The sequence below is a fragment of the Barbus barbus genome (assembly GCF_936440315.1).
Source record: "Barbus barbus genome assembly, chromosome: 26".
NCBI lineage: Eukaryota > Metazoa > Chordata > Actinopteri > Cypriniformes > Cyprinidae > Barbus > Barbus barbus.
In genome coordinates, this window is record NC_136754.1 from 3,709,354 (window position 1) to 3,729,616 (window position 20,263).

At 35.7% G+C, this 20,263-nt stretch overlaps 1 protein-coding gene across 1 annotated transcript; it reads right to left on the minus strand.

Annotated features, from left to right (window-relative positions):
* Positions 1-1,903: 1,903 nt before the first annotated feature.
* Positions 1,904-18,315, minus strand: rorcb (RAR-related orphan receptor C b). The gene is made up of 10 exons (XM_079379234.1): positions 18,017-18,315; positions 12,733-12,818; positions 12,324-12,465; positions 10,758-11,234; positions 10,335-10,456; positions 10,080-10,212; positions 8,452-8,559; positions 6,554-6,664; positions 6,288-6,400; positions 1,904-5,614 (listed from the first exon to the last, which is right to left on the minus strand). The coding sequence occupies exons 1-10, from the start codon at positions 18,021-18,023 to the stop codon at positions 5,453-5,455; spliced, it is 1,461 nt and encodes a 486-aa protein (XP_079235360.1). The 5' UTR covers positions 18,024-18,315; the 3' UTR covers positions 1,904-5,452.
* Positions 18,316-20,263: the final 1,948 nt, after the last annotated feature.

Consider the following 20,263-nt stretch of genomic DNA (forward strand, 5'->3'; position numbering starts at 1 on the left):
GATCATAAGTCAGTTAGCTGACGATACTGGTCTTTTTCTTAAAAATGATTCACAAGTTTCTGCTGCTTTAAATGAATTTAATCTTTTCTCCAAAGCTTCAGGTTTAGTAGTAAATTCCAACAAAAGTGAAATTTTATATATACATGATTCAAATAAAAATTGTGTTGATGGAATTAAAGTTAAATGTCAGGTAAAATATCTAGGGGTTGATATCTGCAGATCTGATTCAGACCGTCTCCATCACAATTTTCAACCAAGGCTAGATAATATTAAAAAAAATGTATGTTGTTGGCTGCAGAGAGACTTGACTATTTATGGGAGAGTCCTGCTGAGTAAAGCTGAGGGCATATCATGCTTAGTTTATCCTGCTTTTTCCCTTTATGTTGATCAAAAAACTGTCAAATCTATTAACTCTCTGCTATTCCGCTTTATTTGGAGAAATAAGACAGAATGTGTTCAAAGGAAATCTATGATTAAAAATTATGAGGGTGGTCTTAATGCGTTAGATTTTAAAACCAGACTTTCAAAATGAACTGGATTAAGAATTGTTTATCTCATGATGAGTTACCCTGGTTTTGGATCCCTAACCTAATCTTCAAATGTTGTGGTGGCCTTAAATTTTTATTGTCCTGTAACTTTAAGTGTAGTAAATTACCTACTAAACTCTCAAATTTTCATAAACAAGCCCTAGAATCCTGGAAGATTGCTTTTAAACATAATTTCTCCCTGCACACATGTATTATTTGGAACAATGAAAATATATTGTCTGGTAATAAATCACTTTTTTGTTTCTGATTTATTCAATGCTCAGGGAGACATTCTTTCTTTTCCTGATTTTGTGTCTTTAAAAGGTGCAACAATCTCACTAAGTGATTAAAAGTATCCCTGTCAGTTTAAAAACTTTGTTTAAAGCACATTTATTTTATGGCTGTGTAAACAACCATTTTCCTACACTTGCATTTAATGGAGTTTATGTATTAGATAAAAAATGCAATAACGTCTTTATCAGAAATGCCCTATCTTCAACTGCAGGATGCCCCTCTAAAGCACAATCTAAATGGAGGAGCTGTTATCCGGACACTTATTTGACTAATTTATGGACCTCTCCTCACAGATTTTTTATTCCAAGTAAAATTAAAGAACTCCATTTTAAAATCGTTCACAGATACTACCCTTGTAATTTATTCTTAAGTAGGTTTTTCGAGAATATAGCTTCATTGTGTTCATTTTGTAATACTGATGAATCTATCTGTTTTGTCATTGCTCATTCTCTAAATCTTTTTGGTCAGAAGTTACCGTGTTAATTTCTTTCTGTTGTAACAAAACGATCGAAATTACAGAAGCTATCATCTTCCTGTCAGATTTTCACTCTAAAGACAGCAATCTTGAACATACTGTATTATTGCTTTGTCTTCTGGGTAAATCTCACCTTCATAAAGCCAGAACTATTCATTGTAAACCTATTTAGAATGTTTTAATCTGATGTAATATCTCTTTTTACTTCTTTTAAGAATGTGTCCAAACCTTTGAACTCAAAGGCTTCTAAAACATTTAACATTCTTGATTCTGTTGTAAGTTATCTGTAATTATTATTTTTTTTTTGTGATGATATACCATGCTGATTTATATTGTCCTTATATCTACATGTGATGTTGTTCGTATCCCCCTTGTCATTTTTCAAGTATTGCAATGCTTTTGATTTGCAATAAAAAAAAGCAAAAAAAAAAAAGCAGTCAGACAGCAATAATTGATATAAAATAATAATTTCATCAAAATATATTTAAAAAGACCTCGTAACAATACATATGTATGCAATTAAAAAAATATATATGTTATGAGATTCAACTGAACTGAAATAAAATTCAGTCAAGTAGACAAATCACAAGCGACAACATTTATGTTTCAAGAATAAAATCCATCTTTAGTTTTTATTTTATTTTCTTTCATGTAGTCATATTCTGTGTTTTGTAATTCAGGCTAAAAGAACCTGTAATAGTACATTGGCAGGAGGAGGAAAGATCTTTGACACTTTGTGATTGACATTCACAAAAAATATATATATTTAAATATAGCTACAGGACACAGTGATCAAGAATACGGGTCTCCTATTCGGTGCAAAGTGTGTGTGTGTGTGTGTAGTCGGCAGAGGATACTGGTGAGACAGAGACCAGACATCTCCCTGAGAATACATCTTTTGTGTAAAACAGAGCAGAAACATTTTTCTACAAAAACGAAATCAACATGAAACCACAGAAACTGCTTTACAGGGTGACTGAAGGAGACAAACACAATTTCATCTTTACAGGAAGGCATGCATCAAAGGCCTAGAGGTGGGGATTGTCAGAACAACACGTTTAAAAATACATTACACAGACAGACCTCCCATACTTCTCATTCTTAAACAAGGACAGGATACACTCCTTGATGTGAGATGCTGTAATGTTGGGCACACAAAAAGAAACATTTCCTCTTGTTCATTAAAAATCGAGATATACCACCACATTTGATCTCTCATACAGAATACAAGTTCATTCATTCATCTGAATCGCTTTAACCAGTTGTGTAGTATATATATATATAGTATAATAGTACTATAAACAATACAGTGAACCTTAATAGCAGAGAGCTCTGTCGAACCTGTGTTTTGGTGCAAGAGTATGAAAAAATAGGATGGAAGGATGCGATCCGGGCCACAGAAATGGACAAAAGGAGATGCAATCAACAATTTACAAAATAATACAACAGAAACTACACTGGCCACAATGCATGTGGCGTATCTGTACCCGAAACCTGCTGGACTGAGCTTTTCAATCGGTTTCTCACATTCTTTTCTTCCGGTTCATGAAAACAATGTTTTAGCATGTGAAGCCCACCAGACAGGTGATCCTATAGGAGGAAGGGTCTTATAACATGAGGCTGGGGTCATCAGGATCGCCCCAGCTCTGTGTGTGTCCCCGAGAACAATGTGGAAAAGCCATCCAGCTTGGCTCGGAATAACTGTCCATCTCCTTTAAGTGTTCCGTCTGGATCACTCCTAGAAGGCAGTTCCGGAACAAAATCCATGTCAGTTCATCTTTTGGGTCCGGTATCCCCATGCGCATGCTGGAGGAACTCAAAAGCCGGCTGAAGAAAGTCCTGGCTCATTCGTTTTTTAAACATTTCTCTTCCTGCTCCACCTTTCTGTCTTTCTCTTTCTTAACTAAATATACTAATTTATTTACATTCCTATTCAAAATAATCTTTTAGAAATGTCCATATAAATTAAATGAACATTGAACTTTTTGAATTCTAAAGTGGCATTTACAAGGGAAGGGGATGTGGGACTGAGGTTTCTCATTGCATTAAAATGACAACAAAAAAAATAAGGTGCAGCACCAAACACTGTCAAAATGTGCCTGAGCAAACAAGAGCATGTGTGGATGGAACAACGGTGTCAAATGTGGCATTTGCCTTTAGAGAGCAACAGCCTGGTTCGGGAAGTAAAAACTGATTTTTTTTTTTAACAATAACATCTGTTCAAACAGCTCTGAGGTTGTTAACTGATGGTTTGTACTTTGGTAAAGCAATCTTTTTTCGCATTATGTTTACAATAATCATGTTTAACAGTGGAATTTGTCATGAAAAACTACATTACCCATGATCCTGTGAGGACAATCTCACCAATCAGAGAGTCGCAAAGGCAAATCTCAGCAAAACAGCTTGCAGGGAACGCAAATGACACGAGTCAGTCAAAATACTTAAATATTGGTATATATATGCATATTTTGAAATACACTTAAAATATATCGTTTCTTTTTGATTAAATCCAAAACTTAAAGAACAGTATATTTCACCATCATTTTTAACTCTAAGTGCTTGGGATTGTAGTTTTTTCCCCTCACTAAAGCCATTTGGTACACAATCTTGTACTCCAATTTTCAATACATTTCTGCTTCAACTAAAAGTTTGTTTTAAAAAAATTCAATCCCTATGGGGAAAAAAATGAATAGAAAAAACACTTCCGAAACCAACACTGCTGAAAAAGTGGACAGGCACTAATGCACTATTCTTTACAGTCATGCCAAAGTTTGCAAACCCCTTATATACAAGACTGTATTCTGTTGAATATCTCTTTTGCATATAATAATGTCCTGTTAAGCACTGTTGCACTCAGACGTTGTTTAGAGTCTAATACTGTACTAAATCTGCTGAATATGAGGTATGCGATCATGTAAATAACTGTTAAAGTGAGGATTTTGTGGTTGTCGTTGCGTTATTGTAACAAAAGGAGTTCACAAACGTTTGGCCATGACTGCACACTTGTAGTGAAAAAACTTGACTTCTATTGCACATTAGAAATGAGTTTAGCACACTTATGATTTCTGGTTTGTTTAAGTAGCTTTAAAGGAATATTCAAGGTTAAATACAAGTTAAACTTTTAGATCCAGTTAAGCATTGTAAGGGCTAATTGTTTTAGAACTGTACGTCTACCACATAGACTTCCACTATAAGTGCATTTCTGTCAATACTTATACAGTTTGTCTTTGTTTTCACAAACGGAGATAATTCAAAATGATAATTTTTTTCTAAAATGATTTTGATTAAATGAAACCATTTTTATTATTTTAAACTTAGAAATGAGCTTGACTTGTATTTTATGTGGAATGTTCCTTTAACGTAGAAATGGTAACATTGGTCCCTTCATTTTTAACAAACAATCTGGGCACATCAGTTTTTTGTTGTTGTTGTTGTTTTTTTTAAGTGGATTGTCATAAAGTCTCATAAAGCATAACGCAAGACCAAAAGTGCATTGTGTACATTCGGTCTCAAATCAAAATAAGTGCTTTTGGGATACATTCATGATTCGTCCAAGGGTGAAAAAAGGAGGGGAGAGGGAGGAAAAAAGCGATAGTAGTGCTGAGTGATTCAGTGGCGAAGGATGGGTGACGCCATCTAGTATGTTGTATTCGCTTCATTAAAAAGTGTTGTGCTCTCCTGAATGTTCATGTGGAAGAGAGTTTGATCCTGTAAAATTATTACAATGATAAAACCTCTTAAAAAACTCCTTTAAATATCTCTGTGTACAGATGCAGAAGGAACAGTGCCATGCTTAGACAAGTTGGGACAAAGGGCCTTTGCAAGCATACATCTGTACATAAAAGATCATAAAAACAGATTTGAGAGCACAACTCCAGGAATAATCCCTATACGAGTATGTTTGGTGTGTTGTCGAATCTTGGCCCCTGTGTTTGTGTGTATGAACGTGTTTGCAGCAGGTTAAGTGTGTTTGTGTGTTATGTTTGTAGTGCATTGTGTGTGTGCTAACATGCTGCAATAGACTGAGGATTCTCCCTGGAGGTTTTTAAAATGCATTCATTTGAAATGCTGTTTTTACACATAATGGCCTCTCTTGCTGTAACACTCACTCGTGATTTCATTCTCTCCCTCACTATCTCCCTCTTTCTCCCACTCTCTAACTGTTGGTGGAGTCAGGGAAGTTGATCTCGCTTCCGAACACTTCCCTGTACAGAGGCGGGAAGCTGTAGGCTGTTTCCGGGTGAACCAGGCGGAAGAACTCCAGCTTGTCAACATGCAGGTTACAGATGGACTTCATCTGTGGTAGTTTGGACACCATCTGCAAACACAATAGATCAGATACTTCAGAACAACAAACTACTGGATAATCTAAGCCTGACCTTTGCATTAGTGCACAAACATGTGACATTTTTTGCATGTTGTAACATAAGTTATACTACTGTTCAAAAGTCTGGGGTCAGTAAGGTTTTTTAAGTCTTTATTTATTTAAATCAAAAAGAGTGTAAAACTTTGATATTGTGAAATATTATCGCAATTTAAAAATAGTTTCTATTTTCTAATATTTTCTATTTTAATTAGTGCGGTCAAATGATTAATATAACTTTTTTGTAACATGTTTCTGTCATTTTGTATCAATTTACTGTAACCTTGCTGAATAAAAGCATTAATTTCTTTAAAAAAGTAATGTATATTTCGTCAGTAGTGACAATTTGAATTGAATAATATATAGATACTCAATTATTTTCAATTGTGTTAAATCCATTTGACCCTTAAATGATGAAAGAACGTTAATAAATTAAATTCAGTGGCTGACTCAAAATCCTAAAATATACCATAGCTTGCTCATCTTAGCCATTCAAATATGTAAATTATGATTTTTAAATGTATACATAATGTAATACATATTATATTTTTCACTTTTTTGTGTTTTCTCTGTCAGAAGTTTGTGCAGAACCAGTTGTTGTAAAGATTCGGTCAAATAGATTCCTCACCTTATCCAGTTTCTCAGTAGTGGCTCCGTTCATGTGCAGGCTATGCTGAAGAGCCACGTAAACTTTCTCCTGGAGCTTCTGCACCTGCTGAGACTCTGTCAACCACGACCGGTCTGAACAAAACAGAGCCGAGGTTTCAAACTGTGAGAATGTGTCTCATTTTATTCTTGTGTGCAAGTCTGACCACGGCACATATTTCTTTTTCCAAGAGCACATAAACGTTTGCTTCAGGAAATTGGCAGCAGACATGCGTGCGAGAGTCTCACCTGGAGCCAGCAGGACCGCAGCGCTGAATAAAGCCATTTCCTCATCACTCAGTTGAAGACGACTCAGACATTTAGCCAATTCAAAGATTGCGTTCACCAGGTCATCACACCCTACAAACACAAACACACAGTACACATGCTGGTTACCATGCTGAAGATGAAGAAACAAATTACATTTCCGTTGAGGGCCATAATTTGCCCAGAACCAATCTCTTTTCATTCAGCATGAAATGATTTAATGGATCTATTGGGTTCCAATAACTCTAAAGGAAATTATAAGATGTTCTGGGTAAAAAGCTTTAGGTTATTTGTGAGAATAACAGAGATTTATGCAATAAATTTAAGCAACAAGCTTTGCTTTATCATGAATATCACAGTTGGATTATGTTTGTATTGTACATTTTATCATAAAAGGAAGGCTGCATTTAAAGTTTAACAGATCTTTTCTTCCATTTGGATTATCAAAAAAGAAAAATGGCAGGCACTTGATTCAATGTATTGGCTGTTGATAGGATATTGAGATGCGTGTTGCATTAAAAAATGTGACCCTGGACTTTAAAACCAGTCTTAAGTCGTTGGGGTATATTTGTAGCAAAAGCCAAAAATACATTGTATGGGTCAAAATGATTGACTTTTCTTTTATGCCAAAAATCATTGGGATATTAAGTAAATTTCCTACTGTAAATATATTAAAACTTAATTTTTGATTAGTAATATGCATTGCTAAGAACTTCATTTGGACAACTTTAAAGGCACCTTCAGATTTTCAAATAGTTGTATCTCGGCCAAATATTGTCCTATCCTAACAAACCATACATCAATGAAAGGTTTATTTATTCAGCTTTCAGATGATATATAAATCTCAATTTAGAGAAATGGACCCTTATGACTGGTTTTGTGGCCCAGGGTCACAAATGAAGGCAGATGACAGCTTGGAGCAGTTGTGTTTAAGCAGACTAAATGACTGGAGAATCCTGCTAACATCAAAAGTCGTCTGTCATTTTCAGAAGATGCAGTTATGATATTTTATGATATGATATTTTAAACATTAAACAAGTTATCAAATTAAACATGCATGGGTTAATTTTTCACAATAAGCTCTTGCATTCAGAAAATAGTAAAGATTTCATGCTTTAAGCATACTCAATTTGAAAAAAAAACCTAATAAAATAAAGTGGTACAATATACAAACCATTCTACAAACTTATTCCAAGAATAAAGGTTTTTATTTGATATATTATGTGCCAAGAGAGCTTTCCGCAATGCTTCCATTTAACTTCGATGAGCTATTACTCACCCGAGCGTCGCTTGTATTCACTAACTGGGTTAAAACCATTAGCTCTTGTGTCTTATTGATTCATGATGCCTCTGCTCTTGCTCTTAAGAGGCTGCTGGTGTTTTGCATTATAAGGTAAAAGAGGATGTGTTTAAAGTGGAATACTAGAGTACTGAATACTGCCTACTCTTTTTTTTTTCCCCAGATAGTTTCACATTATGGAACTGTATAAATTTCAAATAGCAGTTTGCTGCTACGTTGTTATCGCATGCCCTCATTCCATTTGACACTTAATCACTACTTAATCTTTACGTTTAGTTTCGCAAGAGTATCTAGCAATACTGCCAAAAATGTTATTTTGCATTTGCATGTTAGCATCCTATTCTGAATTCAGTAAAACTGAGTGCATTAAATAATGGGATGCCTGAACACAGTATGAATGTGTTGTACATTGCACAGTTTAGCAAATATAGCAGGTCAACCATAGGTATTCTATGTCAAATAGATTACATTAGATTAAATGCATTGTTTTATTTCATGAGCAATTGCAACCACAGTTATAATACAATATAATACTTGCATACTTAAATGCCTCCAATTCTGTAGATATTCAGGCACTCACCGAGAGCTTTGAAGAGCTGAGGACTGGCAAACTTTCCGTCAAAAAACATAGTATTGTTTGTAGGGTTGTAAGCACGGCACATTCGGATCAGCAGGATTTCCAAGCATCCTGGAACAGTAATAGAGAAAGAGAGCGGCAAAAAAACATGATGGGGGGGGGCAGAAAAGACAGAGGACAGAGACAAAAATAAAGACAGACAAGGAACGATAGAGACAAAAGTGTGCAGGGGAGGGGGAAGGAAAAGCAGGAATATGCTCCACCGTGTGAAAATACAGAGAGAAAATAAAAAATTTTTAATAATTTTTCTCCAAATATGGGAACATCAAACACCATAAAAATAAAATTCATTGTGTTTGTGATCATTTTAAATGACATTCAGATCAAATTGTTTAGGGAAGGTTTTTTTTCATACAGTAAGCACAAAGAGTAGTAGACAGAGTGTTGGAGAAATAAACACAAGAGGAGACAAACGTTAGTGCAAATTTCAAATTTAAGATTGAACACAGAAATACATGAACAGAACTGAATCCAGTGGGGCGGATTCACAAAACAGTTGCGCCCCTTTTGCGCGTCATTATTCTGAAAACAAAACCTGCATTTTATTTATGTAACCACCCACAATCCAGTTGAACAAGCCACTAAATGTGCTTAAATATCACTTCTACATGAGCATTAAGTTGTTGTATTGTGTCTGTGTATATTTTTATTAACTCTGGAATCAGAAAATCATTGATTGATGGTAAAATAATGGAGAAATGCATTCTATCCAGGCATATTTCCTAACACAGTGCAGTCAAGCAGACAGTTATTTTAAAAAGAAGAATTTCAGGTCTTTGGTATATGGAAACTTATTTCCGCAATGGAATGAAAAAAAATAAGAAAAATTAATTTGTATCTCAATTCTTACTTTTTCGCACTCACAATTCTGAGAAAAAAGTCAGAATTGCAAGATGTTAATTTACAATTCTGAATAGACAGTCTTAATTTGAGTTTACAACATGTATTTAAACTGTTATATTTAAAAAATATATATATATTTTTCTATTCCTTACCAGAAACAAGGATGATCTTGGATGATCCCCCATACATTTTGAATAAAGCAGTCAGAATTGTGAGATATAATCTCAGAACTTTAAGAAAAAATTTAGAATTGTGAGAGAAGTTGCAATTCCTTAGCAGCAATAGGCTTGTTCTTGATTTTTTTTCTTGTTCTCACATTTCTGAGTTCATACCTCGCAATTAAGAGCCCTTCTTCCTTAAAAAAAAATAAGAACAAGCTTTTTTCCTCTGTTTACATCTCACAAGAGTTTATATCCCGCAAATCTGAAACAATGGTAAAAGGACTGAAAACTGCCCTGTGCAAATTGCACTCAACACTAATTTTGTGGGTGTGTTTGCATTTGCCATTATCTGAACTGACAACACTAAAGAAACCAAGTGTGCTCTGGAATGGTGCTAGAACATTACCAAATGTGATTAAACTAATAAAGAGATTGAACGGGCGCCCAGGGTCACATCAGAAATGCCACATCATGGCAGTGAGTGGATAAAGTGATGCGAGTGAGAAATCTCTTGTATAATCTGGGATTACTCATCTGTAATCTGTGTGAGATCAAGGCAGCACTGACCTGCTTTGAGCAGGATGATCTGGTCATTCTGGCAGAGGTCCATGAATCCAGAGATGCGCTTGGCAAACTCCACGACGTACTGGATGGCGTTTGTAATGTGCAGGGCGCACTGCTGCCACATCCACTCTGCAGACTGAATGCACAGAGATTGTAATACATCCGTTGACAAAGAGACAAATCAGCAAGCACAGTCACATGATTGACCATCTATTAATGTATTTGTCTAATATGTCATGTAATATGATAATGTTGTACCTTGAGCTGAAAGCTGCGGGTTTCTTCAGGTGTGTAGACGTTCCAGGTAAGTTTCTTCAGCTCCTCTGAGCTGTACTGACACGTCTCCAGGTGAGACTTCACGACATTTTGAGTGATTCGCTCTGAACAGAAATTCAACATCTTCCCTTAGAATTTGTCTATTTAGATGTAAATAAATCCTTAGATAAACAGACTAATTATATGAACAAATTATAATTAAACAAACACCTATAGATAGGTAAAAAAATATAGACAGATTATATAATCTATAAAAATAACCATATAAAATAGCTAAATATAATTATTTTGCATATGTACATGAACAAATTATTAGACATATACAGAGCATAATTAAATAGATTTTATATAAATTATTTATAAAAATTTAGCATGTATGTGTGTAAAACTCTAATGACAGCTCACCTATGTCGTAAAGAGAACAGCTGCCTGGTAGAGATCCCAGGAGAGAGTGCGTAAGACGACTGTTTTCAGGCAGGATATACTCATGCTTCACCCTCGCTGCTTCCGTCAAATCTACAGAGCTGGGCTCTGGAGAGCTCTGATTGGACGAACTTCCGCTTCCGGCACTCCCGGACCCGCCGCCGCCCCCGAGCATCTCCAGAGTGCAGTACTCGCTCGCCTCCTCTGGTGTGAGCGGCAGGTCGAACAGCAAACCGTCAGGCAGCGTGGCGATGTCTTCCAGGTCGCTGAGGGTGGAGCTAGAGCCTCCGCTGCTGTACGGCCGGCTGTGCGCGCTGTCTTCACCCGTCTCTTCACGGTCACGTGGTGCCAGACCACCACCCAAACCCGCCAGGCACTCCTGAGACAGCTGCTGGTGCCGCTGCACCTCCGCGTACAGGCTGTCCCGCTGCTTCTTTGACATTCGGCCAAACTTCACCGCTACAGGAAGAAAAAGTATTATATATTCACTTATTGTTACGTATCATTTATATCATTTATTTACAGATGTTTGAGTTCAGATTTTTTTATTTTCTTTTATTTAACAAGGATGCAAAACTGATCAAAAGTAGCAGCAAAGGCATTTATGATTCTCATTCATAAAAAATTTATTTCTATTTCAAATACATGCTGTTTTTTGATTTCTATTCATTAAAGAATCATGAAAAAAATGCATGCATAAAATGTTAAGCAGCACAACTGTTTTCAAAATTGAAAATAATAAGAAATATTTCTTGATCAGCAAATCAGCATATTAATAATGACTGCTGAAAATTCAGTTTTGCATCACAGGAATAAATTACATTTTAAAATACATGAAAATTCAAAACAGTCATTTTAAATTGCATTCATTTTTGCAGTATTTTGCAATATTACACATTTTACTGCATTTTTGATTAAATAAACAGCAGTAAAAATAGTAAATAGTAGCAATATTTATTACTGCATAAATGACTGTTTATAAGACTATAATTTTTTTAATACATTAAAAATTATATTTCATTTATAAAAAAAACAAATCACTTAAAAAAATAAATCATATAGCCCCAACTGCTTTTCCCGTTTTGTGCAAAATATAATTTCTTGAATAAATATCTAAGATTACTACACAGTACATGTATTTTTTTTAAATGGTAAAAATAACTAGCTCTTAATTTATCTTTGAAATATAGGGTCTTAAATTCACACTTCTAATTCTATTACAGTGAATCATCCAAGCAAAAGAAACATTATATTTATCATCTGATACATAGACCAGTAGGTCCTGATTTAAGGCTATCCATAAATAAATCTTATGACCATGTAAACTGCTTTAAATAAACAGGCTCATATGGTTCTAAACATAACACACGTATTTGAATTTGAAATGAAATCATGCACAAATTCTTCACATTTTCAGATCATGATCATCCTGTTGGTATGCAGTCTCTCTCAGCTGCCCTTTGACCCTGCCTCTCCACATGTGTAGAACTTTTATTTGAGTCCTAGTTTCTAAAATTCAGTTTTCTGGCGGGCTAGACTTGTGCTCACCATCACGGCTCATGCCGAGCGCCAGGCACTTCTGCAGGCGACAGTGTTGGCAGCGGTTCCTGTTGGTTCGGTCGATCAGGCAGTTCCTCTGCCGCGAACACGAGTACATGGCATTGTTCTGCTGGCTGCGTCGGAAAAAACCCTGCAAAACAGAAACATGGTTATATCAGCGTACAGGATGGCTAAGATCAGGTGCGGCTTTCATAGGTGTGCCCTGCCACCCCATGACGAACATAAAGTAATATAAACTGACCCAGAAAACAGAACAAAAACATTGGGATAAAAGATAAGGAGGGACAAAGCACAAAAGGATCATTTTGCTTACATGGGTTGAAATGAAGTGCACATCTAGGGTAAGAAAAAAAAAAATTATATAAAAATCAATAGGGTGTTACACCAGAATTCTTACCTTGCACCCTTCACATGTAATAACACCATAGTGAATCCCAGAAGATTTATCGCCACAGATCTTGCATGGTATAATCTCAATTTGAGCTGGAATTAAAAACAAACAAACATCGTAAGTATTAAAAGCAAAAACATACCATGAATCACAAAGAAAAGCACATATGCACAAATATTGTTTTGACATGTACCATAAATAATATCTACCAATGAAGATCACAGTCAGATAGAGAGACCTCTCTCGCTCTGCATAGAATGAGGGACAGAAATAGCCAGAGGATTGATTTTCTGACTGAAGGGTGTATTATGTCTCAGATTTATGAGAGGCCTTGATACGACTCATGTGATCAGTGGAACACAGTGTAGGCTCTTTTAGAAACTAGACGCCTGGATTCCATATACAGACACACATTAAACTGATATTTCCTAATGAACAGTAAACAGTATGAAAATAAGTATTAAATTATTGACAAAAACTAAAAAAAATAAATTCATTAATAAATGAAAGGATGAATGAAAAAAGTGCTTTATGATAACAATTATTATGCAATAAAACATACTTTCATATTTATATGCAAACAATTATTTATTATTGTGAAAAACTAATCAAAAATAATGAGTACATTAATAAATAAAAGAAAAATATATTTTAATATTCATATTTAACTATAAATGTTTTCATATGTAAAAAGTTTTCAATTATTGATTAAAAGTGAATGCATTAATAAATGAAAAAAATTAACTAAATGAGACAGACAGCCAGACAGACAGAATGAAAAAATAAACAAGTTTTGTGATAGTTACATTTATTATGCAATAACTGTCTTTATTTCATATTTGCCATATAGTGGTGGAATGGAAAAAACTATGCTTCCAAAAACATCCTAAGTATAAAAAAACATCCTCCATTTTGTCTTCCTAGCTCTGTCAGCTGAAAGCCATGACCAAGATACACTGTGGCATGCAATGGAAAAATCTGTGAGCCCTTGGGTGCCCCTCCCGTCCCGCTCTCTGTGTAGAGTTATATAACCTTCGTCTGCAAACATTCCACATACACGCCATTCAGGGCTGCTCAGTCTAATAATGCAGATGTTCCGCCTCCCTGCCACTTCTGACAGCCTATTGGTTTACGTTTGGGCAGATGTGTCTGTGATTGGCCGGTTCTGAGTGTCGCTCTATTCGGCCTGGCTGTAAGCCCATGTGGACTCGCTGTCCTACTGACATACTTTCTCAGTGAAAAGGGGATCAGCTGTGGGCGGATCCTGGGTGCATGTTATTCGAATAGGCCTTTCCCTTCTCTCTGTTAAGGTGGAACTGGTCTCGATGGGAATTTTGACATGCAAGAACAAGGGCAAGACAAAAGAAATGTACTGTATACATTCTTGTCTAGGTAATACTAATCAATAAAATGTTATATGAATATTATGACATTATTTTATATATTAAATAATACGTTTAACCTAAAATGTTGACAAAAAAGTGCATTAACACAATGTGCACATACTGTGTGTGTGATATACACACACACACACACACACACACACACACACAATAGCATTTAATATTATTAAACAATTACAATTATAATAACTTATGAAATATATAGTTAAATTAACAATTAAATTATATCTATCCATCTGTCTGTCTAATACAAATTATCAATTAAAAAAGGGCAATTCTTTCTTTTTAACAGCTTTTCTATTTAAACCTAAAATTAAAATAAAATATATATTTTGAATATATATTTAGAATTTTATAAATTCAATTAAAATATTTTTTTCTTTTTAATGGCCTTTCTATTTAAACATGCCTATTTAAAATAACTTGTATAATAATTGTGTTAATATATAAATGTGTGTAATATATATATATATATATATATATATATACACACACACACACACACACACACACACACACACACACACACACACACACACACATACATACATACATATATTAATTCTTATACAATAATTTTATAAATTAATTTAATAAAAAAATTTAAGAGGCCATTCTTTTCTTTTTTTAAATTGGCTTTTTTATTTAAACCTGCTAGATTTGCTGTTTAAAAACATTAAAAAGTGTTTCTCAAAACGTTTCTAATTCATTTCATGAGGAATCCTGACCTAAAAATACCTAATGTACTCATGTGTTTCATATTAGCGTCACTGAGGGACCATGATCTTTTAGTTTCCACACTCTCTTACGTTCTAAATGCCATTTGTGTGATATAATGGAGAATAAACAAAAAAAAATAAGGACAGACAAAGAATGGAATTATTTACGAGCATGGCTATTCAGGAAAATGGTTCAAATCTACTTTGAGTGGCAGCCGCTGTTATCTGTGTTTGCGTGCAGGTGCCGTAATAAAATCAGCTTTGATCAGAGAACACGGTGTTACTCAGTAATGTCTAACTTGGTGACATAACACAAGACTGCAGATTAGATTAAGCAGAAGAGCACAACCGATAAGCATTCAGGATAAAGCTAAAGGAGCCACTGACCCAACAAATATTACAAGAACAACCTCAAACTTCTATTTAAAAGCTATGCAATGACAAAACATACGCTTGAAAGTACAAACAATCATTTAAATGTAGGCAATTATGTATCATTTTTCAGTTTTGACTAAAGTGTGTGTAATGAGGTGTAGTCGTCTTTCTAATCGCAAATGAATTATCCCACAATGATGCGTCTGTCTTGTCACAGTGATGAGCAGAAGGGCTTCTGGTCACAAGGTTGGCATATGTAGGCCAGCGTAAAGAACAATGATTTAACACCTCGCCTATTTTACATAACACAGTCCCCGGATCTCACCCAAGCAAAGTGAAATCCTGACGCTTCATGCAGATAGAACAGAATTATGCTGTAGTTTCTGATAAGACAGTCGGTAAGTCACTACTGGTTTCTGCTGTCTGGTCATCCATGCCATGTTCACTGTAAAGATTGCACTGATGCCAACCAAACATAAAATAAGATCCAATCATCTAATGGCTCTAAATGGGAAAACAGCTGCTTTTATGCATGCATCTGTGTGTGTTTTCTTTACCGTAAAGTGATTTTCGTCATTTTAGTGTTGACTAAATAAAAAGGAAGGCTTATTATTAGAAGACAGAGAACAAGAGACACAAGAGAGACCACGCAAAATGTCCAGGATTTACAAGAAAGAACAGAAATTCCTGACAAAGTGCAGATTTGCTGTTTTTCAATAGAGTATTTATCACTCGCTACAGCCTTCCTGTCCTCAGCTGCCCTGTGAACATGAGCCACGCTGTGTATATTTAAACACAGCCCCACCTCACGACAGTATGTCCGGACACGTACGCCCGCAACTGCCTTTAACATTTGTCCAGACAGCAAACAAAATGGGAGAGACAAAATCCTCACCTAGAGCTTACAGACAAAGAGTCTGGATCACCAGCTAAATTAAAAAGAAAAATGATTATGACTTAATATTTGCTCAAACCAAGGTAAAGGGTAATAAGAAGCCCAGAGGCCAAAGATAAAGAATTCTCTGTTTTGCAAGCAGAGACCAAAATATAGGGAGGGAGGGAATTTGATAGAATTCACATATTTATTATGGTTTTACAGAATTAACAATAACCGTAGTTTTAAAGTGGAAACTTTTCATTGTCATTTTAAATTATTGTCATAGTGCTACATATAATTTTATATAAATACTATGCACCCGAATTTGTTCATTTAATTTGATAACATATTTAATAAATGAATAAATTATTTTTTTCACTATGTGATAAGAAAGAAACTTGTTATTGTCATGGTAAATTACTGTCATAGTGTTTGTTAACTTTTAATTTTATAATATATTTAATAAATGAATACATACTATGGACCAGAATTATTCTTATTATTTACTTTGTGAGAAGAAAGGGAGTACAAAGTGGTTTTGACCATGGCATTAATGTGAAAACCCGTTATTTTCAAGGTAAATTACGGTCGTGGTGCTTATGATCATTTAATTACATATTAAATTTAATTATAAATAAATGAATACTTTAAATGATCCAGAATTTAAATGATTTCACTCTGTGTGAGGAAAGAAAGTACACAGTGGAAATTGTTTGGTAAAACCATGTATTATGTATTTTAGCACCATTATACATAATATCTGCTGCTGAGAAATATTCAGTCAGAGTTTTGGGGCTCTCACTAGTTATAATGATTTTTTTAAACTTTTTTTTTATAAAATATTATGTAATACAATAAATATTTCCATATAACAACGAAATTTTAATTAAGTTTATATATAATTAAATTCATAACGTGATATTTTGGTGTCAAATACACACACACACATATATATACATATAACAATTAAATTTCACAAAACAATGCGGGTTTTTTTATATTTTGCATAATTAAAACTCAGGTTTATCGACAAAAAAATAATCGTAAGTCACCGTTACGCAAGTATTTGTTACATAAATAGGTGAGACTGTTGTAATAAACGCCGTTTATTGTCAACATCAATATCGAAGTTCAAGTTCAAACTCAAGTTCATGATGGAAGGTGAAGGCATGGCGGTGTCAATCATCACCAGCAGACCGCATGGGTCTGCACGACTCCAGCGACGCGCCTCCCTCGCTCGCGCTCTCTCTCTCCTTCATTGCCTCCTGTGATTGTGAATGCTGTGTAATACTCAGTGACATAACTAGGTCAGTGGAACAGCAGGTTTGAGCGCTGCTCACACAGCCGGCCATGCTGCCCTCAGAAAACAACAACACGCCACAGAGACAAATCTCCATCTCCAACAATATCACCACAACCGCACAGAACGCGGAATTCACTCACAACAAGCCGCGTTTAGAGAAATATTTAGATTTAGGAGACTGTACCGCGTCACCACATGGAGACATTTTAATCCACCAAATACATTAATACTTGTGTTTCCAGGGAATATGTTATTGCTTGATACAGAAAAAAAAAACACCACTACTTTTACTCTCGTTACGTAATAAAACAAACCTCGTCAAACGTGCCAAAATCACTACCTGCCGCTTTTATGTCAGAACTGCAGAATTTTGATACATTTTAACATCTTACTATGAATCACTGTAACATTTGAGAAAGAATGGAACGCCAGGGAACATTAAAACGCGTTACAAAGTAACAAGTGGCCGCGCTGCAAATGTGACAGGAAAGCTGTGAGAAAACATACACGCAGCTAAATGTATCAAAACTATTATTAACAAGAGCTTGTTAAAAGCAACATGCAACGTCTCCGTAATAGTTACATGTCATGCAAAGTGCTCCAAACATCTTACCTCTCATTTTGATCGCTGTTTCTTGATTCTCCAAAGTTCACTGGGTGCGGAGCAATATTGTTCGGACTAAGTAGCTAACATAAGACAGCTACCCGAATGAAACTTTTCAGCTCCGACTGTGAGCATTATTATTAGGAAAATAAAATAGAAGAAAGATCCTCAAAGTAAATTCGCGTCTCTAAAGGTCTTCTATTGCGCTTCGGGTACACAAAAATAAAAGTCTATTCCGTCGTGTATTATGGCGCGGTATGAAACGCCGTCGTCGTCCTCCCTCTCCTCTCACTCTACCCTGCTAACCTACTTTCAGACGCGTGGACTCTCACATGATCTCACTGCCGCGCACTGCTCACGGGGACGCGCATCCAGTCAGCGCTTAAGGTGGGACTACAATTCAATCATTCAGAATGCTTTTCATTGGAACACAGTCAAATCAACGGAATTAATTCAAAGTAAATAAGATATTAGGGGACAAAGAACAACTGCACTGTAAATAATAAATAAAATTTACGTTTAACTCACATTTTAAGCTACTTTTGATTTTTTCAAATCAAAAGTGGTCATACAAGGACAGTTTGCGATCATAAAATGCATCTAAAGGGTTAGTTCATCCAAAAATGAAATTCTGTCATTAATTACTCACCTTCATGTCGTTCCAAACCTGCAAGACCTTCGTTCGTATTCAGAACACAAATGAAGATATTTTTGATGAAATCTGAGAGCTCTCTGACCCTGCATAGACAGCAAAGCAACTACAACGTTCCCAGCTCAAGAAACGTAGCAAGGACATCGGTAAAACAGTGACTCAACTTTAATTTTGTGAAGTTACGAGAACACTTTTCGTGCGCAAAGAAAACAAAAATAACAATTTATTCAATAATTCTTTTCCCAGAGTTCCGGGGAGCACACAAATGCATCATGGTACTCTCCAAAATGGCGCAAGATGGGAACTCGGGGAGAAGAATTGCTGAATAAATAATTTTTGTTTTCTTTGCGCACAAAAAGTATTCTGGTAGCGTCGCAAAATTTAAAACAATGCCAGTTCTTATGCGCACGCCATCAGACACCCATTAATGAGGCATTCAAGGATTGCTCTGCAAAATGACCCTTTTATTAATCAAACCAGGCAGAAGAAATCCCTCAGTCATAAAGCATAAATAAGAGCTGGTCCTATAATAGTTATGGCAGATGGTTACATAATCCTTGGAGGCCTGCTGGAGGCTTGAATAGGCTAATTATTCATTATTTATTTATTTTTGAGGGAGTCATCAACCCTTAAATGAGTCTATATTAGGAGAGCTTCTTAAATGAAAATGGTCAATCTATTATATAGTTGAAAAGGAGATATATTAATCACATTGTACCATTTCAGACAACCAACAAAACGTGTTTCACATTCCATCAACGTAATCCAAGCACTTGGGCACCAAATGATAAGTCAATTTGGGAGCCAAAAACAAAAATCTTTATGTACTTCCATGTGCATTTGATCTGTGCACCTTTCAAAATCCTAAATGGCAATGACGAGAAGTGCAGCGACTGTGTGTGGAAAAGCTTGGTGATGCAATTCTCTAGCAGGGGCTCTTATGAAACACAGAGAGAAGATTACAGTAAGTAGGTTAGTGGAACAAGCAGAGAGCACACAGACTGCTGCGCTCAAAGCGGCTCCCTGTTAGCACCCCCCCCCCCCCCCCCCCCCCCCCATCCGTCACTCCATCACCGTTTCATTCCTGTCCGCTTCTTGTGTCCACCTCCAGGCTTGAGGTCCTGGGGGATCTGCTTCTCTCCTTTTCTTCTTTTTGCCTCTTTTCTGATTCAATCTGTTTATTTCTATTCGTTCAACAGACTGGCCTGCTGTGCCCCCCGATACTCTATCTTTCATCTCTCCTCTCATCCGCTCATCTCTCTCTCTCTCTCTCTCTCTCTCTCTCTCTCTCATGCAATAAACATCACGGCTGCAGAAGAAAGTAATCCACCCATAACATAACAGAGTTTTATTCCTGATTACACACGTATGAACGATAACAACGATATAAAAGATGTCTATTGCAACATTTTTGCCTACTTGATAAGTTCTTTCGATTTTCTACATTCATCCTTTACTGTGTTCCCTCATGCGTGTTCGGTAACTAATGGCAACAGCCATGACATTCTGACCCTAAACTAGTGAAGGGATGGGGGCAGGGCTGAGCGAATCCAGTCGCTACAACAGGTCTGATCTGTAGAAACAGTGAGAGAGAATAAAAAAAG

Coding starts and splice junctions, on each gene's coding strand:
- rorcb (XM_079379234.1), bottom strand. Junction 8,560..10,079: donor GATCATCCTGCTCAAAGCAG/GTCAGTGCTGCC, acceptor TTACTGTTCCAG/GATGCTTGGAAATCCTGCTG. Junction 6,401..6,553: donor TGCGGTCCTGCTGGCTCCAG/GTGAGACTCTCG, acceptor TGTTTTGTTCAG/ACCGGTCGTGGTTGACAGAG.